This window comes from Chelonoidis abingdonii, chromosome 4, assembly GCF_003597395.2.
Source record: "Chelonoidis abingdonii isolate Lonesome George chromosome 4, CheloAbing_2.0, whole genome shotgun sequence".
Classification (NCBI taxonomy): Eukaryota; Metazoa; Chordata; order Testudines; family Testudinidae; genus Chelonoidis; species Chelonoidis abingdonii.
The window spans coordinates 44,062,890-44,087,280 of NC_133772.1; the positions used below are offsets into that span (position 1 = coordinate 44,062,890).

At 46.1% G+C, this 24,391-nt stretch overlaps 1 protein-coding gene across 8 annotated transcripts in view; it reads left to right on the forward strand.

The window, feature by feature from the left end:
* The window catches only part of SLC67A1 (solute carrier family 67 member 1), a 165,841-nt gene that overhangs the window by 124,028 nt on the left and 17,422 nt on the right, over positions 1-24,391 (forward strand). For 6 of the 8 annotated variants that reach the window (XM_075065106.1, XM_075065104.1, XM_032770292.2 and 3 more), the window contains 3 exons: positions 12,366-12,467; positions 17,191-17,311; positions 23,363-23,672. In XM_075065106.1, the coding sequence (XP_074921207.1) occupies positions 12,366-12,467; positions 17,191-17,311; positions 23,363-23,550 (411 nt within the window). In that variant the 3' untranslated portion in view covers positions 23,551-23,672. Of the gene's footprint in view, positions 1-12,365; positions 12,468-17,190; positions 17,312-18,322; positions 18,479-23,362; positions 23,673-24,391 lie in introns of those variants that run through there. The other 2 variants (XM_075065107.1, XM_075065108.1) reach the window with 2 other exon arrangements.

Sequence of the window (24,391 nt, forward strand, 5' to 3'; positions counted from 1 at the left end):
GGGCCGGCAGGGGTATATATCACCCGCCATGGCGGCGCCACTCTAGGGGGCGACCTGCCGGCCCGCTGGAGTTGCTAGGGTAAAAGTTCTCCGACGAACGTGCACGCGCGGCGCGTACACCTACTGGAATGGATATGAGCAAGCACTCGAAGAAGAACTTCTGTATACTCTATGCTAACCTGATTACTGGGATGTCTACTGTATGAGCATAGTGGTTTAGTTAATAAGGAGAATTTGTAGGACCCAGGCTAAGATGCAGGCAACCACCAAACTGTCTGAAGAAGCTAGGCCTGCCCAGGTTACCATGGGGATAGTGAGCTTTTAGGAAAGGTAGACATACACTTAGACCAGGGGTTGGCAACTTCTGCACGCAGCTCGCCAGGGTAAGCACCTTGGCAGGCCAGGCCAGTTTGTTTATCTGCCATATCAGCAGGTTAGGCTGATCGCGGCTCCCACTGGCCACAGTTCACTGTCCCAGGCCAATGGGGGCGGTGGGAAGCGGTGTGGGTGAGGGACGTGCTGCTCGCGGCTTCCCGCCGCCCCCACTGGCCTGGAACAACGAACCGATTGGCCGAACCTGCCGGCGCAGCAGGTAAACAAACTGGCCTGGCCCGCCAGGGTGCTTGCCCTGGCAAGCCACTTGCCAGAGGTTGCCGATCCCTGACTTAGACTCTGTTGTTTTCAAATCCTTTTTCTGTGAATGCTCTGGATGGGATCCACAAAGGGACTTAGGTGTTGCAACAGTTAGCATCATAGTTAGGGTTGCCAACCCTCCCAGTTTGGCCGGGAGTCTCCTGGAATTGGGCTCGATTTCCTGGAGACTACTGAAGCTAACCCAGGAGATTTTAGGCTGCTAAAAATCTGCCAGCGCAGCAGGAGTAAGGCAGGCTCCCTACCTGTCCTGGCTCCGTGCCGCTCCTGGTACAGCCAGCATGTCCCAAGATGGCAGCAGCTCCTAGACACAGGGATGGCCAGGGGGTCTCCGCATGCTGCCCCTGCCCCAAGCTCTGATTTTGCTGCTCCCATTGGCTGGGAACAGGGAACTGCGGCCAATGGGAGCTGCGAGAGAGGTACCTGCAGGCAGGAGCAGAGCCACCTGACCACTCCTGAGCTAGGAGCCCTGCTGGACATGCCGCTACTTCTGGAAGCCATGCGAGGTAAGTGCCATCTGGCTGGAACCTGCACCCTGAACCTCCTCCTGTGCCCCAACCTCCTGCATCCCTGTCCAGCCCTGAACCCCATCCCTACACACACTCCCTCCCAGAGTCCGTACCCCCTCTTGCACCCCAACCCCCCACCTCAGGTTCAGCCTGGAACCTCCTCCCATGCTCCAAACCCTTCTGCCTGAGCCCAGAGCCCGCACCCCAACCCCCTGCCCCAGATGAAGGTGGGGGAAAGCAAGCGACGGAGGAGGGGGACTGGAGTGAGCAGGGAGCAGGGCCTTGAAGAAGGGGTTTAGCCTTGGGGACAGGATGGGGAAGGATGTTTGGGTTTGTGCAATTAGACAGCCATAGTACCTAACTTTTAGGCACCTGGAAAACCACCGGACCAACACTGTAACCCCCAAAGCTGAGTTAGGCACCTAGGCTCCCTATGCAATAAATGGGGAGAGGATAGGCACCTAAGAATGCCGTCAACAAAAAGACAGCACACTAGCTGAGGAGCTGCCTGAGCTAGCCACATGGAAGAGGCAACGAGAAGGGTGTGTCCTAAGCCCTGCCCAGAGACTGGTACCCAAGTCTAGTCTGTAGGGCCTATCTCTGCATAGTGATCCCGGAATGGGAACCCCTCTCCTACAGTCAGGTGCCTTACACACCCAAGGTATTTCTTGTGAGAATCCATTTGGGCGCCTGCCTTGCTCCACACAAAACGGCCACAGGAGGTGGTGATGGTGATGCTCTCCTTATACTTTTTGCCCAGGAGCTGGAGCACTCACCTGGGATGTGGGAGACCCAGATTCAATTACTTGCCTCTCTGTCAGAGGGGCAAAAAGGATCTGAACAAGGGTCTCCCCTGCTAGGGGACTGCTCTAAGCATTTCTTAGCGCATGCACAACGTGCCTTGGGTGGCACATGACCAAGATTCATCACTGAATTTGGTCTGTTGGTTGGATCGTTAGCATCCCCAGGTACTGACGGGGCGTGCGACATGAACATTCATCCATGCCCCCTAACCACTGGGCTATGGGATAGTCTGATGCAGAGCTCCCTGAGTCTCTCCTGTTGAAACTGTTCCACTGTGGATTGATAATGGAAGAGTGACTGGAGCAGAGGGACTGGACTCTAGGGGTACATCTACACAGCGAGCAGCACTGAGCTTCAGCCTCGAGCTTGTGAGGCTTGTACTGGAGGGGAGGGAAGCTAGGCAGACATTCAGGCTCAGGCTTTGAAGTTTAGAGAGGGAGGTGGGCTAAAGATGCAGAGTCTGAATGTCTACTCAGCTATTTTTAGCACTGGCCTGTAGCTAGGGTGACGAGACAGCAAATGTGAAAAATCAGGATGGAGGTGGAGGGTAATAGGAGCCTATATAAGAAAAAGACCCAAAAATCAGGACTGTCCCTATAAAATCAGGACATCTGGTCACCCTTCCTGTACCACTACAAGCCCAAGTTTGTCATCCTGTGCTGAGACACGCTGCTTTGGGCAGCTGCTTGCTGTGTCAACCTACCTTGGGTCTCTCACTTGCCAGTTGGGTGCCCTAACCACTGGGCTAAAGAATCATTCCCTCTCTCATCCAATGACTGTTGTACAGTGGATAAATGCTTAAATTGCAAATGGAGCAGGGAGCTTAGAGAGAGATTTCACTGCTTAAAAGTAGATCTGGAAACTCCCAGCAACAATATTTCCACTGGCGGTTCAGCGGCTTATCTGTTTTTCAAGAAGAACAGATCAAGCTGTTTCACCTGTGGCATGTGTACACAGCCATGGGCGGCTCTTGTAATTTCACTTGCAAACTATTTCCTTCCTCTTTTGTTCCCTGATGACAGACCAGATTTCTGCAAGGTCTCTTTCCACAGTACTTCAAAGGACAAAAGTCAGCAGCCCATGATAGACAGCCCAAGGCATGCTCTTTGAAACAGAGGCTACATGCAAGGAAGAAGCTCAGAACACGAAGACAGAAAGAACACTCACGTTCCACTGCTGCTTTTTCAGTACCATCAAGGCTTTTCTTGGGCCTGGTCTACTCCGGGGAAGGCGTGGGGGGGTCAATGTAAGATATGCAAATTCAGCTACAGTATTCCCATAGCTGAAATCAACATATCTTATGTCGACTTATCTCCGTCCTCACAGCACAGGATCGATGGCCAAGGCTCCCCCGTCGACTCCGCTACCGCCACTCACTCTGGTGTTCTGGAGTCAATGGGGAGAGCGTTCAGAGATCGATATATCATGTCTAGATGAGACACGATATATGATCCCCGATAAATCAATCGCTACCCGTCGACGTACCCTTGAAGACTTATTGGTGCAATAAGGGCTGAGTTTTTAAGGAGCTTCAGCCCAGCCTCTAAAACTGCACCAATTGTTTGTACAGAGTGACTATGTTTGCAAAACTATGGGTGTAGATCGGTGTGAGCAAACTTTTTGGGCCGAGGGCCACATCTGGGTGGGGAAATTGTATGCAAGGCCAGGGCAGGGGGTTGGGGTGCGGGAGGGAGTGCAGGGTGTGGGAGGGCACACCGTGTGCAGGAAGGGGCTCAGGGGAAGGGATTGGGGCAGAGGAGGGGTTTGAGGTGCATGAGGGGGCTCAGAGAAGGGGGTTGGTGTGCATGAGGGGTGCGGGATGTACGAAGGTGCTCAGGACAGGGAGCTGGGGTGCAGGGTGCAGCAGGGAGCTCAGGGCAGGGGGGTGGGGTGCAGGAGGGGTTTGGGCTCCGGCCCGGCACCACTTACTTAAAGCGGCTCCAGGGTACTGGGGCCAGGGCAGGCTCCCTGCATGCCTGCACTGTCCCTCACCCTGCACTGCTCCAGGAAGTGCTGCGGCCCCTGCGGGAGGGAGGGTGGAGGGCTCCGCATGCGTTGCCCTTGCTGTGCCTCCAGGTACCCTGTTCCCAGCCAATGGGAGCTGCGGGGGGGTGGTGTGCCTGGAGACAAGGGCAACGCATTTAGCCCTCTGTCCCTCCGCCCAGGGGCTGCAGGGACGAGGTGCCAGCCGCTTCTGAGAGCAGCGTGGGGCCCACGGCGCAATGGGGGGCAATCCCATGGACCAGATCCAAAGCTCTTAGAGGCCGGATCCGGCCTGTGGGCTGTAGTTTGCCCACCCCTGTTGTAGATAAATACAAGCCCTCTCCCCCAAAAGAGGCTGCATGTGCAAATAACTGCTGCATGCACACATAAATCAGATAACTGCTGTGTGTACAGGGCAACTGCAGGCATGAATTTACTTAGAAATGGACAACAAATATATAATGGTAATGCTAAACTTTAGAGCACAAGAGAGTTCCCAGCTAGCTGACATGTGGCTGTTACTAAGCCAAATTCGTAGCTGATATAAATTGGTGTAGCGGCCACTGAAATAAAGGGAGCTACTCCTATTTCCACCAGCTCAGGGTCTAACCCAATCGTTTTAGAGATTGAGAGGCTGCATTAGTTTGCAAATCAGGACAGATTTCCTCCAGCTGTAAGGCAGATCAAGTCAGAATTTTCAGTGGAAACAATTCCCTAGCCAATGACTGGAAATACTTTCCCACTCCCCTGCTATGAGCTGTGTAACCTGACCCAAGAGATGGATTGGAAATGGGCACATGGAGACTGGAGAAGCAAAGAGCATGTAAGCAAGGTCAGAGGGGGAAAAAAAAAAACTATAAGGATGTTAAATGGGTGAAGTTTGCAGTGTAAGTGATCTGAGGTTTGCCTGTGACATCTGTTTTGTATTGAAGTGGAATGGTGTCAAGTTGGCATAAGTCATCCCAAGTATGTGGCTTTGACAGTCTGGGACTTGAACAGCTACTTTTAACAACACTACCCATCTCCTATTGCTTTACAAAGGTGGTCAGGATCAATATCCCCATTTTACAGGGAAAACTGAGGCACAGAGAAGTGACATAATAGAATCTGAGGTGAGAAGGGACCACCATAGTCTGACTGCCTGTGTATCACAGGCCACCACTCCCACTCTAAATCCAACAACTGAAAGGACTTGCCCAAGGCCACTCAACAGCAAAGCTGGGAATAGAACCCAGGTCTCCTGGGCCCTAGTCCAGTGCTCTTTCCAGTAGAGCACACTGCCTCCTAGTCTAAAATTTGCACTTTACTGCACAAATGTGTTTCTATCGGCAATCCTTGACTAGTTAGGGTAAGTCTACTCTGCATTTTAAAACCTGCAGCAGTGAGTCCCAGAGCTCGGGTCTACAGCCACTGGCTTGCATTACCTGCTAAAAACGGCTGTGTGGACATTTGAGCTCAGGCTAGAGCTTCGGCTCTGAAGCCCAACCCTGTCCCCCAGGCTTCAGAGCCCAAGCTCCAGCCCAGACTTCTGCACAGCTGTTCCTAGTGCCGGTAGTGCAAGCCTGAGTCTGTAGACTCAAGCTCTGAGACTCGCTGCCGCAGGGTTGTTTTTGCAGTGTAGACATGCCTAAGCATCAAACACCAGGCCAATGAAGTGACCTGGTGCTTGAGAGTTCTAAGACTTGCCAGTTGAACTAGGATTGCTCTTGAAGAGAATCGAGTGACTTTCTCCACTTAAGTGGAGTCTAATGTGGAGTCTAGCATTTGGTATTTTAGGGTATGTCTGCGCTGCAATTAAACACCCGTGGCTGGCCTGCGTAAGTGACTTGGGCTCACAGGGCTCCAGCTATGGGACTGTGTAATTGCAGTATAGATGTTTGGGCTCTGGCTGGAGCCTGGGCTCTGGAACCCTGTGAAAGGGTAACCCAAGCCCAAGTCAGCTGACCCAGACCGGCCGCCAGTATTTAACTGCAGTGTAGACTTAACTTGAGTGACCTAAGGCTTGCCACTTAACAGATCTTCACTTTAGTACTAGACATACATTTGAAATGGGGTTAGATTTGCCCCTTAAATGGGTCTGAAATACGGTGGTTTAGGGATCTGAACATTGGCTCTAAACTTAGAATACATTTGGTATTAATGTGAAATGAGGCGGTGAGGGCTACAGCTTAATTGGTCTGAGCTTTACTTTAAAACCATGTAAGTATCAAACTTCATGGTAAACTTTTCACGTCAGGGGTAAGCCTGTTTCAAGTGGAAAGCCTCAGACTAGGTCTACTGCCATTTTTCTGTTTTCTGCAAGCAAAAAAATTTTAAAAAGACCACCTTTATTTATACTGCCATTTTCACAATACCAGCACAAAGTTAAAAAAAAAATAAAACAAATACGAAAAGCAGGGCCATGGTAGGAGCATGTGCTACTCATGTAATTCGTACCTTTAGTGAAGTTATTCTGTTAATTGACTAACTTCCTGGTAGTGGGAAATCGTGGGCTGACTTATGTGGCAAGTAGCAGACCACGCAGTCTATGCATTGTTTAAGAATTTATTGATTAACTTTTGTGCTGCACTTTTAAGTTGCAGCATCTTAACATCTGTTCTATCAGGGCCGGCTCCAGGCCCCAGCGCGCCAAGCGCATGCTTGGGGCAGCATGCCACGGGGGGCGCTCTGCCAGTTGCCGAGAGGGCGGAAGGCAGCTCCGGTGGACCTCCCGCAGGCGTCCCTGTGGAGGGTCCGCTGGTCCCGCGGCTCCGGTGGAGCATCCGCAGACACGCCGGTGGGAGGTCCACTGGAGCCGCGGGACCAGCGAGCGACAGAGCGCCTCTTGCGGTGTGCCACCGTACTTGGGGTGGCAAAATGGCTAGAGCCGGCCCTGTACTCTATCAGTGCTAAGTGGTATTACCAACATTCATCCAGGCCTGGGAAATCTAGATTTAATACTAAATGCCCTTCTGCAATCAGTGAAACATTTTTTTGCACAAAGACTGCAATATAGACCCACTCTCTGCAGGATGGTAAATAGCATATTGTCATTGTGAGGGATGTCCCAGGTTCCATTTAGTAGTGGGAGACTTTGGGACAGGATAGCCTTTTAATCCTTGTCAAGCATTTAGTCCAGTCACCACAGCAGTAGAGAGATGAGGAAGAGACAAAATGAGGCAGGGAATGGGCTGGATTTGTATGGTATAACCCAATTAAATAAAGACACACTCTCAGTTCAGGTCTGAGAAAATTCAGACTTGCATGATCAATGTGAAAAGATAAGTAGCTCAGATTTCTAATACGGTATTAGAAACTCACTGTGGGTGAGTCAGTCACACAGAGATCAAACTGAGCCTTGGGAGGGGCTCATCTCCACTCCAGATCTCATTACAATACCTGTTGGGTGAGCAGCTATGACTCAGCAAAGGTGCAGGTCCACTTCAGCAGTAACAGGCCTTCATGGCATTCCTCTCCTTGAGATTTGATTAGTTAGTCTGGAATGTTTCAAAAAGGCTAATGACTGCACACTTTTAAAAAGGTAAGCCTAGAGAAGCGTTACTCAGCCACTTCTCCTCCCTCCATTGAATGGAACCACAAATTGCTTGTAGCACTATGATCACCCCACTAACCACCTCCTGCCATTGCACAACATGATTTGCAGTTGGCCTCGCTCAGCCTCACTAGTAAGTCATCCCTATGCCTGAGCTGGTGAGCATTGACGTCATTCCCTGCAAGTCCTATGATAGTCCCATGCCAATCAACCACAGCCCACAAGCAAGGGCCTAACCAGATGATCCCAAAGAAGGTTCCTAATCAAAGCTGCATCGTTAGTCTGCTCAGTGGTGCTGCCTTGTTGGGAGAATTCCCAGCTGCCTGGTAGTTCTGACACACTGCTCCCACCTCAGATGGCCCACCCAGCTATTCTGACAATCACCCCATACATTGACATAACCTTGCAGGCCAATATTAGGGTGTCACACAGTATTTATTCTGTGGCTTGCTGCAGCTCCAATGCAACATTCTCATCAGCCTCTGGTAACTAGAATGGACGTGGCTATTTCACCTTTTTTGCCATCCTCCCATTGCTGAGAGGGCCAGGGTATGCTAAGTATTTCTGCTCGCTCCCTCTTACTTAATCCTGTTCCTGGCTGCTCCAAAGGACAGAGACCACAGTAGCCCCAGACAACTTTTAGTGAGAAAATTTCATATATTAGAGAGAAAGAGGGAGAGAGTTTGAGCACCCTAGGTCCTTAGCTGGTGTACATTCAAGTAGTTGTGAAGGCGTTGATTTACCTGAACTGAGAGTATGATCATGGATGTGCTTTTTTATCTCTCCCTCCACCCCTGTCCCCCTCCCCCCCATTGTTGGTTTCTCTTCTTTTCAGTTTTTTGATTCTCTACCTTGGGCTTGAGGGTGCCAGGTAATGCTGTGACGCTCCCCAAGGGTAGCCCAGGTTGTGAAGCACGTCACCATCACTTGCCCATAGCGTGAGGAAGTCCTGTCTGTGGCTGCTGTGGATCAGCTCCCTGAAACCACCAGCCTCAGATAACACAAGCACTGCCTTCCAGGCCTCCCTCTATCTGTACACATTAGCAATAGGCACACAGCAACCCCTGAGTCCTTGGAAGCATTCCCTGTAGTGCCCACCCCCTTACTCACTGAACGCTCTCATAATTACCAGGCCTGCTGATCCCAGGAAAACGGCACACGCCAGCTTGTAAGATTGTACTCAGGATCATCACTTTACTTAATACCACAGCACTTAGGTATGTTTCTATTGAAAGCAAGAATAAGGTCATTATCAATGAACAGAGATTCAAGTAAGAGTGAGTAAGAAGATTGGAAACACATGGTTATATACATGCTTCCTAAAGACTAAAATTTACTAACAAGTTGCCCTCCTGTCCAAAGAAGCTTATCTTATCCAAAGCTCTCTCCAAGGTTTTCAACCAGGCCTACATGAGACCCCTCTTCCATGAAGTAGATGCAATTTACTTCTTCAGTGAAGGATGCAGGGTGTCGTCTTTGTTCCCCAAATACACTAGAGCAAACCTTTGATGTGCACCTCAAGATAGGGGGTCTCCCTTCCTCTCCCCCCGGCCATGGGCAGAAGGTATCCTAGTTGGGGAGGCTGTGCCTCCCCAAACAGCCAGGTTTGTCCCTGCCCGTGCTCCGTGCCCAGGCCCACTCTTGCTTCCCGCTCTGCAGCTCCCTCTGTGTAGTAGCCCCGACTTGGGCTGGGGCTGCACCACCCGCCCTCCTGCTGCTCCAGAGCTGGGGGCACTAGCATGGGGTGGAGGCTGGTAGCTGCAGTGGGAGGGGGGGCTCTGGGGTCTGGTGCAGGGGTATGGAAGGGGCGGGGGCTCAGGTGGAAGGGTGGGGCTGGGGGCTAGCGTCCCCAAGCCGGTGGTTCACGGGTCACCCATGCCCCCCACATTGTTTGGTTCTTCCTGTTACTATTCTCTCTCTGAAGTTTTTACAATCTGTATTATCACCTAATTTAGCCTTGTGAAAGAAGAGTCGCTGTGAACCATACAATACTTAATATACATGTAAACAGCTGGATAGATTAACATTTCTTGTCTGACAGAAAACGTATTTTTACACCCTTGCTGGTGACCAGTCCCTAGACCAGGGGTAGGCAACCTATGGCACGTGTGCCGAAGGCGGCACGCGAGCTGATTTTCAGTGACACTCACACTGCCCGGGTCCTGTCACTGGTCCAGGGGCTCTGCATTTTAATTTAATTTTAAATGAAGTTTCTTAAACATTTTAAATACCTTATTTACTTTACATACAACAATAGTTTAGTTATATTTATTGACTTATAGAAAGAGACCTAAAAACATTAACATGTATGACTGGCACACAAAACCTTAAATTAGAGTGAATAAATGAAAACTCAGCACAGCACTTCTGAAAGGTTGCCAACCCCTGCCCTAGACAATGACTTTAAAAATGTAATTTTCTGTTTCTATACATAAATCCTTACACAATATCTATACATACATTTTGCAATAATATTGATGACCAGTGTGACACTGGCTTTTATTTGAGACCTCACATGACACACTTTAGTTTACCTAGTTGCATCCAAAATGTGCCAGGTTATTAATTTTATGATCACATACTATTTGTCCACAGGATCCCTGCCTCATTCAGTGAAGGCCAGTTATTCAATATTTTTTTCTATCTTTCACATTCAGTAGGTGACCCCAGTCTTCATTTACTGCACATTAACAAACCCAGCACTGAATACACAATAATTAATATCCTTGTGGTCATACCTGTGGTGTTCTTGCCATAGCCTCTGAGTGCTTCACAAACATCAATGAATTTATCTTCTCAACACCCTTGTGAGAATAGATGCTGTTATTATCACCTCTTTATAGGTGGGGATCTGAAGTATAGAGAAATTAAGGCCAAAATGTTCACTAGTTTTCATGCACCATGGCTCTGAGCCAGAAAGCTATTTAGGCTCCTAACTTCCATAAATACCTTTGTGGGGCTTGGCCCAAGAGCCTTAATTTTCAGAGTATTTAGCATTTTTATAGGATTTTATATGTTCAGAGCTCAGCTTCGATTGTAGCTGTGAGTGCTCAGCAATTTTGCAAATCCAGCCCCAGGTGTCTCATGTTGGGCACCCAGAAATTGAGGAACATGTGTGGCTACTTGTGAAAAGTTTGGTTTAAGTGACTTGCCCAGCATCACAGAGATAGAAGCAGACAGAACCAAATTCTCTAAGGAGGCATTCAGCTGTCTTCACCATGAGATTATCCTTTCCCTTCATGCTAGCCCTGGTCTTCTTCACTTCTGAACAAATGAATCAGGGGTCCAACAGTCTCTTTCACGACCCAATCCTGATTAATCCGCAGCAAAGGGTCCTTGTGTGCATTCAGTGAAACAGGTGCCCTATCAAAAAAATAGCATGTGATCATGTAATTAAAGCTTGTATCATAATGCATACACACAAAGGGGGCTGAATTAAGGTTACATAGGCAACCTTAGTTCTAGTATTTCCTCACTTTAGAGTGCTTGACTTGGCAACCTCAACATTCTTTTTAATATAGTTATTGAATGTTGCAGTCTTTACCTTCTAGTAGTGCTTTGTGGTCTTAGCCAAGATCAAGGCCTCACAGTCTTAGGCATTTTACTATGGGTGTGTCTACACTTAAAAGGCTACAGCAGCAAAACTGCACCACTTCAGTGACGCTGCTGTAGCGCTTCAGTGTAGACACTGCCTGCACCCCAAAGAGCTTACCATCATTATAGACAAGACAAAGGCTGGGAGTAACTGCTGCTAGTATCCCTTCAGTTTTTTGTTAAAAATTCATTACTTTTTCCAGTATTCCACAGATGTTTCTATCATGCCTGTCCGTAAATGAAAATGTTTATTACACTGTCTTGAGGAGTGTACTGAACTCTCAGAATCACTGTATCAGGCAGATGATCTATTTGGTATTTCTAATTTATATATATAGTATTTACTCACTGTCAGGGGCAGGGAGCAAAACAAAATCATAGTTACTAGAGCTGGATGGAAAAAGGTAAGTATATCTTATGAAAAGAGTCAAAAGACAGTTTTTCATTGTGTTGGAAATTTTTCATGAGGGTTTTAATTTTTTATGAAAAAAATTGTTTAAATTTTTTTCCTCCCACTCAGGGTGGAGAATAACCTACTCTCTCACTTTTTTCCAGTTTTAAAACCCATAGGAATACTTTTTTATACTTATAAAAAACACAGGAAGAGAAGGAAAGGCAAGAGTGTTCCTCCTCCCCCCATCAAAATGAAAATTTCAGGGAAAAAATGGCAATATTTATCCAAATGAAACATTTCAACCAAAATGAATTATATTTCATAAAAATGTTCATGTTGGTATAAAAGGCATTTTACATAAAAATCATTTTAAAGTTTTGACCAGTTCTAGTAAGAATACAGTTTAATGGGAAAATCCACACCCTAGAGGGTATCATATATCTTTCTGGCAAATTTGTGTAGCTTTATCATTGGAATACAAAACATTTAAATCCATTTAAACCTTACATAGAGCTCTTAAATGACACATAGGTTTTGTGCTGGTCCTCTGCACAGGGTAAATTTCATCTAGAATGCATTTCATAATACAACACTTTAAATCCCAAGTGCCTTTCAGGTCCAAGTGCTTTTCATACACCAATGAAATGTGTCTTGCAACCACCCACTGAGATAGTGATGTAACCTTATTCCCATTTTACAGATGGGAAAACTGAGGCATAGGCAGTCAGTAGCTCACCTGAGGTCACTCAACACATCAGTGATGGCTGGGAATACAGTACAGAAGTCCTGACTCCCAGACCCTTGCTTGAAACTCTAGCAACAGCTCCACCCCTATAGCTTGCCCTATAAGATATTTCATATAGTACTTAACATATATGTTTGTTTGCTCTTTTTCTAGGTTGTCCAGGGTCTGATAATTGGAAGACTAACTAGTCACTTTACAGAGAGGACCCTGATCATGTTGAGTGTCTTAGCCTTCAGTGGAGTGGGCCTTGCTATGGTAAGACAATGGGTGGGATTTTTAAAAGAACCTTAGGCCTGGCCTACATTTAAAAGTTATGTGGGTGTAAATATATTGGTGAGGGGTGTATGTGTGTGTGGTGGGTTTTTTAAAATCAATATAGCTATACAGGTGACAGCTCTTGTGTGGACGCAGTTATATTAGTATGTTTAGTATGACTTATCAGCATAGTTATCCCCCTTCCCATACATGCATGGCTATTCTGACATAAAGCACTTTTTTACCAATATAACCATGCCCACATTAGAGAGGTTGTACTGCTTTAATGTATCATAGACAAGCCCTTAGTGACTTAGGTCAAAAAGTTCATTGACTTTCAGTGAAACTTGTGTTCCTAAAGGGCTTGTCTACACACAAGTTATACTCTCTACCTATACTGGTGCCCTTAAATCAGTACAACCCCTTAGTGGATGCAGTTAGAGTGGTATAAAGGTGCCTTCTATATGGGAAAGGGAATAAGTTGTATTAGTATAAGAAAACTTCATACTACTGGAAGGCCTCATCTACCCAACAGAGTTTACTGGCACCACACGCACTCACGCACACACCCATCCCTGCTGTTCCATAGCAAAATGCCTAGTGTAAAAACAAGTGTGCTGAAGAGTGCTTCTGTCAGTTTAGCTAATGCCATTCAGGAACATTACTGTGGTGGCAGAACTACTGTTGGCTTATGCTGTGTCTACACTAGGAGACTATTCCAGCATAGGTATACCAACCAAGGCACTGTAATCTAGATAAGCCCTACTGTGACCACGCTAGGGTTGTTTGGTAAACAAAAACAATAATAACAAAACCTCACAATACACTCCTCACACACCTAACCCAAAGTGTCATACCAGTACAAAACCATGTTTAGAACAGGCCTGAGTAACTTGATGCTTTTGAAAACCTCAGTTTTTGCTTGGTTATGTTTCCTGAACTTCTCTGAAAGTTACAGGGAAAAAACCCACACCGTGACAAAAGTTTGCTGGTGATATTAGGGGTTGGTCGTTTTGGTTGGCTGTTTTTAACAATTGAGTTTAGTGCCTTTTTGGAATGAAGCAGAGAACAATTTTTGTGTACCTTGGTCTTGAACTGCCAAGACTCCAGGGTGCATGAAGTCTTGGATGGGGATGACAGAGAAAGATGACAATAGATTCAGCTGTCTGCTTTTAGAAATTCACTGAATAGTTTGGTCTTGAACCCTCTAACTAGCATTTGATTATTCTGTATGTTGCAATGAAATGGCTGTGTTACAGTGGCAAAAATGACAGGTCTTATTCACATACATGTTACACTATAACTTTGTTTGTGGGCACACAGAGGTTAAGTGACTTTTCCAAGAGGACATATCAAATCCATGCCAGAATAAGGAATAGTAACCTAGTTTTCCTGACTTCCAGACCCATACTCGAGCTACTAGGCAACACTGTGTCCCTATACAAGTTAGAACACAAAGCTAGGAGCCAGTAAGGTCTGGAGTTTTAATCTGAGAAAGTAAACCATTGTTTCATTGGGTGACTTTGTGCTAAATCACCTGATTGCTTGCGCTGACCTGTGCTTCCACACACAGGCTGCATAAGCACCAAATTTGGTCATACCAAAGGGGCGCAAATCACCTTCTCCCTGCTCAACCCAGATAGAATGGCTTGTCTTAGCAATGCTTCCTAAACCCTACCAGCCAGAGAACTGAGGAATCAAAATCATGAGCACAATATGGGTCCTACATGGGATTGCATACTGTGATACCATGAGTCCAGCATGCCATTCATCATCATCACACACACACACAGCTGACCTGAAACAAGCCTAATGGATGAACTTCAATGGCACCACCTGAGATGCAGAACCTGAGTGGAGCCCAATTACCCTCCTTAACCTTGCTGTCTCAGGAGCGATGGAGCAGGTTCACTGAAACATTTTAGTATTCCTGTCAACGCTCCAGACTTTAATTACCTCAGAAGATTGAGAAATGAGCGAAGGCAGTAATGAGAACATCATGAGCCAAGCAAGACGGCATCTCTCATTCAGACTCTTTGTTTTGTGAATTTGTTAGATGAGGTGTCATTGAAAAGACTTGAAACCCATCCAAAGCAGTAGGAGTAGGATACATGAGCTTACTGGGCATGTTTTTATTAATAATAATGAGGAAGGATAAAAAGAGAGTAATTTAAAGAGCATAATTTAAGTTTTCTCTGCATAGATCACAGTGTTATAGCAGGGCAAGAAATCCAGCCCAAAGAAGTTCTTACTAACTTTGTGAAGGAACTCTGCTGTGAATTCACTTCAGAGCTGGCAGTTAGGACATGCCCAGGGGCTTGGGGACATCCTGATGGCATGGGCCTGAGAGACAAGGGTCGGGAATGACTTCCTAAGACAACTATTCATAGGAAAATACAGTTGCAGTCCTTTCCACCCAGGAGAGCTTATTAAAAAGTCCTCTGTTCAAAGGGTTGCCAAGAAAACATCTGTGTGTGGGGTGGCTTTTCATAATGGAGGTCCCAACAGGGATGAGCCTTGTTGAGGCAGCTTGTTGCAGTGTCAGGAGGGCCCTGGCTGACTTCAGTACTCAGATTACAGATCTGGGGTCATAAAATGTTTGACTTTAATTCCTCCGCCCTCCCTTCCAAGCATGAGCATTAAAGATAGATCAACTTAATTTTTTCCTCCTACTATATACTTGCTATTGTTGGCCTGCCAATGGATGCCACATCTGCAAAACAAAGCCTTTTCCTCAAGAGTGGAAGCAAGTAGAGAGAGCAGCTGTTTGAAAAAGAAACCTAAACACCCTCCTGGAAGGGTTTTGGCATCTAACACAGGAGGTGATCGGTGGGACTTTCTGTGGCCTCAGAGGATAATTTTGCAGCTTGAAAGGCATCTAGATGATGGGTGCCTATTCCCTGGGGGCTGAAGATGGGGCAGGGGTGGGTCAGCTGGGAGATGTGGGGATTTTGAACAGCCGGGATGGGCAATCAGTGGTCAGAGGAGATGATGTTTCTCATTTGCAGGTGTGGGAAGGCTTATGAATTAACAGGGTCTGGGTGGGGCTGCAGAAAGGTTTGGCAGTTACACGAGGGATGTTTTCCTCTAGGGGTGCATGTTTTTGACTTGCCCTGCCCCTTCTCTCCTGTTTCCCATCCATCTGCCTTTGAGCCTCCCTCCTGGGACCCCAGGGACAACCCTCCCTATCTGAAAAATAAATTCTGGGTTTGGCAGTCATGTTCATACTGGGGCCTTCCAAGTGTGATTCCTACAGGGCCTCAGCAGGGGGAAGCACTCTCCCCAGCACTCCCTCTGCTTTTAACAGTCATTCCCCACTTTTGTTGTTTGTTATTGAAGGGCCCGTCTAATTCAGGGAGCCATGGTTCTGCTGCCTCCACACTGCCCAGATGGCAGACAATTCCCAGAGGTCAGGGGAGTGTTAAAGCTGCGTTCTCTCCTGAGATCCCTGCATGAGCTCTGGAAACATTTGCTCTAGCAAAGGAGCTCTTATCATCCATCCACTGGTCTGAATATTTTGTGTACCAAGGCTATATCCTGTAGTCCTGACCCAAAACTTAGGCAAAGGTCCCACGGAAATCAAGGCACCTATCTACCTTTGTCTCCAGAAAGGGGTTTAATATATACATACTTCTTAATCCAGTCAAGAAAATGATTTAAACTTCAGAATGAGCAGGTCATGAGTTAGGTATGTTTCTGGGCTTGTTTTCCCTCTGTAACCAAGAGACGCTGACTGGATTTTATGAAAGGAAAATCCATGCAGGATGAGCCAATGAGTAAAACTTCCAGCTTAACAAAGGATATAAATGATCTCCAGATGACAGTAAAAGAAACACACCTCAAAAGTAAAAATAGGATAAGAGATTTCCACTACAGAGCGAGGGAGGAGGGGCATTAATTTCCTTTCTGTACTCCAAAGAAATCCATTCATTTGACCAGTAGGGATTGTGAATGAATTCAGAGCTGGTTTAGCCCTACTGCATAAGAAGTTTATTCTTGTACTTTTGTTTAACTAATAAACTGCTGAAATGACGTCTGTGCTCAGAACATGTGCAATAAGAAAATTGTTACATTCACTAATTATGTTCATTAACGTGTCCTTATGACTGGGAGACCTGCTCCAGATTACTAAATTCAGTGACTTCATTAGCAAGTATACTGACAAACAGGATTAGCGATCCCAAGGGTACAGTATTACATAATGTACTGTGTTCATTTATTTTGACAAGCAAAGCTTAGTTTTAATTATTTATGATGATGCATTATAATGGGTGCTGTAGCCTGTTTTGTATAAGTAATGAAGACTTAATGAGACTGCACTACAGGCCCCTGCTATTAAATTTTTCCTGAGAGGTGGAGCAGACAGCCTGGGGGAAGGAGGGGGGGATTGTGGGAATTGTCACGCTTTGTGAATTAGCAAAGCAAAACTAGATGAGGTTCTACCTTAATGTACAGGTTATAGTTTCTTACATATACTGAATGTTTATAATAATGCATTAAACACAAATTTAACAGAAGTGATTTGAATGGGCTGGATCTTCTATTGGTGCAAATCTGTTTTGCTTCATCAGAGCTTCATCACTGTACACCAACCAGGAGTTTAGTGCACTATGTATTTATGAAAAACCAGGCAGGATTGTATCTCATCAGTGTGACGTTATCCTTTGTGCTGCCCAGGAGCTGATTTTCTAATAGACGTGCTATATTTTGTTCTGTCATGTAGGCGCTGATGACCAGCGTGTTCCATTATTGCATCATTGCCCTCCCCATGGTATTTGCACTCTGCACTATGGGGATCATTACAGACAGCATTCTCACCAAGTCCGTCCCTCCTTCTGACACTGGTAAGACTTGTGAAAAGACTAGATTTTTTTTTTTAATTAGACGATCTTCCAGCTCAGAGTCTGGGCCTTGTGACTTTTAAAGCCTGAGGTTTCAAGCTGTGAGCTGGCATGTGCATAAACGCTGCTGTGCTGATGCTGTGCTCCCAACCACGACTTAGAGCGCTGTGGGAAGAATGCCGAGTTCCCAGCACATCCCATCAGGCGTAATTTGACTAAGAACAAAGCGTAACCTGTATTAGTCCTGCATCTCTGCCAACCAATGAACGCTGGTCAGAAGAAGCAGGCCTAGACTTACAAGGAGGCCTGCAGTGAGCCAGCGACCAGCATCAGTTGACAGCATAGGAAGAGGCAGAAACCTGCAGCCTTTACTTAGATTTACTGTGCAAACCTTTACTTATGCTTAAGGCTTAGGTGAATCACAAGGCCTTGTGTCAGCCCTCTGCACTTAGGACAGTGGTCCCAAAACTTTTTACCTCATTTCCCCCCTTACCCATGTTTGCGCCCTCCACCCCTGGAGCAGGGTCATGGCTCTGGGAGGGGGGGATGTGGACAGGAATGAGGGAGCTGAGGCTCGGGTCACAGCTGTGGGTGGGACCAGGAGTGGAGCCCCCTGAACATTCCTCTGTGCCGCCTCTAGGTGGGCGCACCCCCCAGTTTGGGGACCTCTGATTTAGGATCATAAAATTGAGATGAATAGATTTGGCGCTTAAAGGGGCTAGGATAAAAGGAAGCGCTACAATATAGGACAGCTAATGAGCTGAGTCATATTTTAAGGTTGTCACATTTCATAGTGCCCTTGCCACACTGCTGTAGTGTGGTTGTGCAGTTTTCATTTTACAGTTAGGCACATTTCTGAGAAACATGCCATTCCCTGAGAAATCCTGTTCAAACAATTGCATGTAATTTATGTCGGAAACCAGAATGAGCAGGTACAGAATGAACAGAGGACTGGCTTATACAGTATTGACCAAACACTCCATTTATGACTGTACGTTCCTTGTATTCATTCAGGTTCTTGCTGCCTGCACTTCCACTTGCAAATACCCAGCATATGGCTGGATCCAACAAGGAAAGGTCCACATAGCTTTCCTATTACTCAAGTGCTTCTTTTCATGCAAAACCAGGCTATGGGACAACACAATAAACCATAAATGCTCAGTATTGAAACACGGTAGCATATTCTTGCAAATGAGGGGCCCTGTTCGGGCAGAGTGTCACCATAGACATGAAACTTAAAAGGAGTCATGATTTCTGTGTATTATAATAAAGGGAGTGTCTGGCCACCAGCCTATTGGAGAGGAAGGGTCAAAGTCCTGAAAAAGTCTTCATCATCTGAATGTCCATGCCTTCCTTCAGTGAAAGAGTTCTCCCAGGATGCAGTGCCATACATGTTGTACCAATATCAGCATGACACTCTAAACCTTCCTTTCCAATATGGTAGCGGGCAACTGAGAAGCTGCTAAGCCCAGCAGACCCCTGGGTTTTGCCAAGCAAGCTTATTGTCCTATCTACCATGGACAAAACAAAGACTTCTGCCTGACAGCCTCACTGTTCTATGTGAAGAGACAGCGAAATTGCTGATGGTCACCCAGAGAGCCAGCTACCATAATCCATACATCCCTCAGAGCAGCAGCTTCAGCTTTCGTTGCAGCTGGTTGTAATAACTGTGCTTAAACTATTTTGTGATGTTTCCATGCACTGTTAAAAGAGTTGTTGCATTTTGCCATAGAAGATGCTGTGGTTCAATGGTGGGCATGTATATTTATTTCCTTCAGATATGGCCAGAAAATGTATGCACACATTTGTGCTGCCACAGCAATGTTCTGGTTAGCCTTGCTTGGCTCCCACCATCTCTGTCCAAATTATTCTTGCTAGAAATAGAGCATCCTTTTGTGTGGAATGAGGCATATTAAGATGAGCTAGTACCTATCTGTAAGTGATGCTGCTTCTCTCTTAAGCCCTGCCCCCATGGCTCCACTCCAAAAATATCTGTGGAGTTGTCCTCTTTTGGGAGATCCATAACTGAACCGGTCAGATTCTATCCTGCATTCCCTATTCCATCTGAAGCTTTATGGGCAAGTGTTTCTACAGAGCTCAGGGCTGCCCGGGGGGGTGGGGGTGGGGGGAAGTGGGGCAATTTGTCCCAGGCTCCACAGGGACCACCACATGAGTTTTTAGTGGTCCCTGGAGCGGGGTCCTTCACTCGCTCTGGGGGCTCTGGAAAACTCTCGTGGGGCCTGAGCCCCCGGAGCTTCTGTTCAGGGTCTTCAGCAGCAATTCGGTGGCAAGGGGTCCTTCTGCTCCAGGACCTGCTGCTGAAGTGCTGGGTCTTCGGGGCACTTCGGCAGCGGGTCCTGGAGCAGAAGGACCCCCCGCCACCGAAGTGCCGCTGAAGCGGGGGCCCCCTGAATCCTCTGGGCGGCCCTGACAGAGCCCAGTTGAAATTTAACTCAAAGTTTGTACAGTCTGTCAAAGGTTGTAAAGCACTTTGGGATTTTTATGGATGACAATGTCCCATGGTTAGCCTGATTAATTTAAGGCTGAAATCTACCTCACGTACATTGTGAGCACCTAGAGCCACTGAATCTCGGTTAGAATTTAATTTGTTTGCTAAAACATATTTAGTTCACACTGAGCTAAGGACAGATCTTTCCAGGACTCGATTCTGTACGAATGAAAATCGGGAGTTTTAAGTCTTCAAGAAATGTTTGAGGGAGGGCAGTGGAGGAGGGGCAGTAAATGGCATTTAAATATAGAGCAAATGTGGAAATCATCCAGACTGCTCTCAAAAGGCTTTTGTGAGGAAAAATGGAGCATGCTCCTCTTTCAAAGCCCAGAGGCTAACTTTGGTCACAAGTGAGCATGAGTTTAGTGGCCTCTTGTAGTCCTTGTTTGTTTGCATATGTTACTAAGTCGCCCCCACCCCCAATTCAGCAAGATTGGCAGTCTCTGCTGAAGGACAGTGGAGAGGGTGGTACTGCAATTTAGGACAAAGGTGCACTTGCAAAGGTTGTACAGAGCCCAGAACTAGCACATTGGGGAGTGTTGCAAGAAAATATTGTGTGCATTTGGAGAGCTGTGCATGGGCCCAGGACTACAATGGCAGGGGATTGTAGCAGGTCAGGACTGAGGTGCATTGGCAAAGTTGTGTTTGGACTAAAAACTAGATTGGCAGGAGGTGCCTCTGCAGGTCAGGATTCCAGTTCTTTAGCAAAAGCATGAGAAGCTCAGGGTAAAACTTGTACAGCCTGATACAAGTGCTGAGAGTCATTCACTTTCTCAAGTAGGTTTTTGTTTTTAGAACTTTACATCAAGGCAGAGGCAACAGTGAAATCAAGAGTCCCTGACCCAGCAGAACAATTTCAGTGTGTAAGCTGCTTCTTTGGAGTACCTGTCTAATGTAGTATGGGTGCCTCCCAGAGAAACAATGCTAATAAAATGGCTGCCATTCTTTTCTGGTCATGGGTGGCACCATACAGTAGCCATTCCACTCACATTCCAGATAAAACTATTGTCCCCACTGTACAAATGTAAAATTTACACTACAAATTAGTCATTTCTAGTTGCATTTGTTAATAAATCTCTGCCTTTTAATAGCTGTTAAGCTTGATGTGATATTGTGGCATTAAAGCTTTTCACATCAAAAGCACAGGAAGTGGCATTAGCCTTGAAGATTTTTAGTCAATTTAAAGAACACTCACATTCACAAGATTGTTCTATTTGCCAGTTCACCTTGAGGAACTCCCTTGGGAACTGTGTCTGTCTTGAACCTTGCTGAAGGAATCTTCTGAAGATCTTTTCATTAAGGTCGCTATCCAGTATTGTCCAAAGTTAGTTGTAGTCTTTCCATTGATCTTAATAAGCGCTGGGTCAGGCCTTTATCATAAAGAGGGGATTAGCTCCAGATTAGAGTGCCCCTCTTATCAAAGAGCTGGAAGACTGGATAGAAGTTAGTGGAAGCTGATTGTCCACTGTGGATTTTCTTTTCTACTGTCATTAAACATTAAAGCGTCCCTGCCCTTCCCAAATAGACTTGTCTACACTGGCAATTAACAGTGCTGCAACTTTCTCACTCAGGGGTGTGAAAAAACACCCCCCTGAGCACAGCAAGTTGCAGTGCTGTAAAGCACCAGTGTAAACAGTACCCCAGTACTGGGAGCTGGGGAGGGATAGCTCAGTGGTTTGAGTATTGGCCTGCTAAACCCAGAGCTGTGAGCTCAATCCTTGAGGGGCCCATTTAGGGATCTGGGGCAAAAATCTGCCTTGGGATTGGTCCTGCTTTGAGCAGGGGGTTGGACTAGATGACCTCCTGAGGTTCCTTCCAATCCTGATATGATATGATTAAGGCACATTGAAGTGCTGCTGTGGCAGCACTTTAGCATTGCCAGTGTAGACTAACCCTATAATCCCATGCTGCAAAATTCAGATTTCAGACTGCCTAAAAATCAGAGGTGGTTCATACTGCAGGATCTAGCTGGTTCTTTAGGAAACAGAAATTATTTTTTAGCAAAATAAACCTTTCAGAGGTGCAGAGCTGGAGCCTGGGCCTGTTTAGAGGATGGATATCTGATTAAACAAACACACACAACCCACCCACACACTACAAAGTGCCAGCTCAACTGTTGGGAGCCAGTTTGGCTGCTGTATATAGTAATTAGTTTAGTTCAAATGCCTGGAGGGGGGGGGAAATTGTAGAACCTGCCCAGAAAGTTTGGTGGCTGCGTGATTGCTCCCACTGGGGAGAGATCAGTTTTGGGGATCCACCCAGCTCATTGATTGGGAGCAGTACCCAGAAGATCTGGCAGAAAGATTTTTCCAAGACACACACACACACATTACTCCCCCTCCTACTGGCTCCCTTCTCAAACTAGCCTTCTGAATAGAAGTACAGCAGGCTTGGATCTGCATTAGACTGAGGACTGGTCAGATTTCCTCTAATTCACACTCCCCTAAAGATTTTTTGACTCAGTTCTGTTCCAGTTACATGGTCCTCCATCATTTTATAACTAGTAGAATCAAGTAGTGCATTTGTGCTCCCATTTAGCTAGGCAGACCTCCATGCATGGTGCCATACCTGGCAGCAGGATCTTTATGTAAAGTCAAAATGCCTACATCCAGAGTTCTCTCTCACCTGTGCAAGCAGTGAAACAATCATATCAATATCTAAAATGGACCCCCAGACCCTCCACTTTGTGACCAAAGTCTAAGCTTATCTCCCTTCTCCTTCTCTGCTGTCCTATTCTAAGACTTTTCATTTTGGTGCTATACTGATTTTCCTATATGAATAGCAGAATAATGTGCCTGCACCATACCACACGTTCTATAATATTCCATGTCCATTCATCTGCATGCAAGTGGCCTTACTTTGCCAAGTAATAAGTGCTTTCTCATGGTCTGTGGCTCCTGCTCCCTTTAAGCTCCCAGCATGGCACAAGAATCTGATGGAGCTGGATAATGGTATCCAGCATGTGTTCATTCATATTGAAGCAATCTTTATTTGTGAGGTTTTTCTAGGGCATCATCTGTTCTGTTGAAAAAGACTAGTTAGAGCCCAGCCTTTCAGAGCCAAGTTGCTAAACTGCAAAGCCTTAACAGTCTGTTATCTTGAGCTTAAGGACAAACTGTGATGGGTTGTTTTAGTAAGGTGGAGATGCACTAATAGCTGCCTCATCTAATCATTGTATTAGAAAAGTCTGATCTTCCAAGGTTTGCAAGAGACAGAGTATTAAATTACCACACCCTTAATTAAATAAATTTTCCCAGTTGCAAGCTTAACTAAGAGCACTACTTCCAGAATCAGAGCCTAGCTCCCCGTATTGGGCACTGAATTATTTTTTGACCAATGCAGAATCTGATTGCCTTTGACTACAGTATTCCTGTTGGGTGAACACTGCAGGGGAGAGTTGAGATGGTTCACAGTGGAAGTTACACACTTCTGGACACACAGGGTCCATGTAAGCTATGTCTATTGAACAAATTATCATTGAACCTTTGTAATTAGAATTAATCTGTCACTTATGTATGCACCTTTTCCTCTCCCCTCTTCTGCAGGTGCCATGCTTGGGATATGTGCATCTGTTCCTCCCCTGACACGGACAGTGGGCCCAACACTAGGTGGAATTTTGTACAAGATGTTTGGAGTCTCAGCCTTTGGTTATTTGCAAATGGTTGTCAATATCTCTCTGTTTTTGTATATTTTTAAGAATAGAGTACCTCAGAATGAGGAGAAAGCTCAGTAATCCAGGCTACATGTAAATCTACTTTATCCACAAAATCTAAAATGTGCAATGTTTATATATAGATTATGTATCAGGACTTTTACCTCCATCACCCCAGACTGAAAATAAAAGTAGCTTTAAGCCAGCACTTTGCATTTCAGCAGCATATACAATAACTTTTGCTATTGAAGCAGTTTACAAAGCCTTAGTACATGAGGATATTCCACACCATTGATAGGTTTGCAGACATCTTCTGGGCTCGACACTATTACAAGAGATAGGACCCCCTCCTCAGCTGATGTAAATCAGCATAGTTCCATTGAAGTCAATGAACTCAATCAGGATGCAGCTCTCTCTCTTTAGTAGTAAAGGGGAGGCACTGACTAGCTCAGGTTGTTTTAACAGTGCCTAGCACAATGAAGCTCAGATCCCCATTTAGGCCTCTGAGCAATACGGCATTGAACACTAATAGTTACAGAAGTTCCAGCAACTGCATTTCAGTCACCCCCACTTCCGCGGGTGCATCTATCATCTCGCACACTGTAGAATGGAAGTAAAGGCATGTCATCCAGATTTTTCAGACATGGTGTCCTAAAGTTAGCTACCTGAATCCATATTTAAGTTATGCTTTAACTCCACCTGGAAAAAAAAAAAAAAAAAAAGAAACTCACCCCTCTTTAGGGAGAGTGTTTCAGGCTGCAGTACAGGTAATTGTAAAACCTTTATGTTCAGGAAACTAAGTACTGTATCCTTCTGCTTTAAGGCACAAACCCCTCAATGCAGAGCATTTCTTCCCACCAGCCATACATAGGGAATCAGAACCAAGACTTTCTTCAAGATGGTCCAAGCAACTGATATCTGA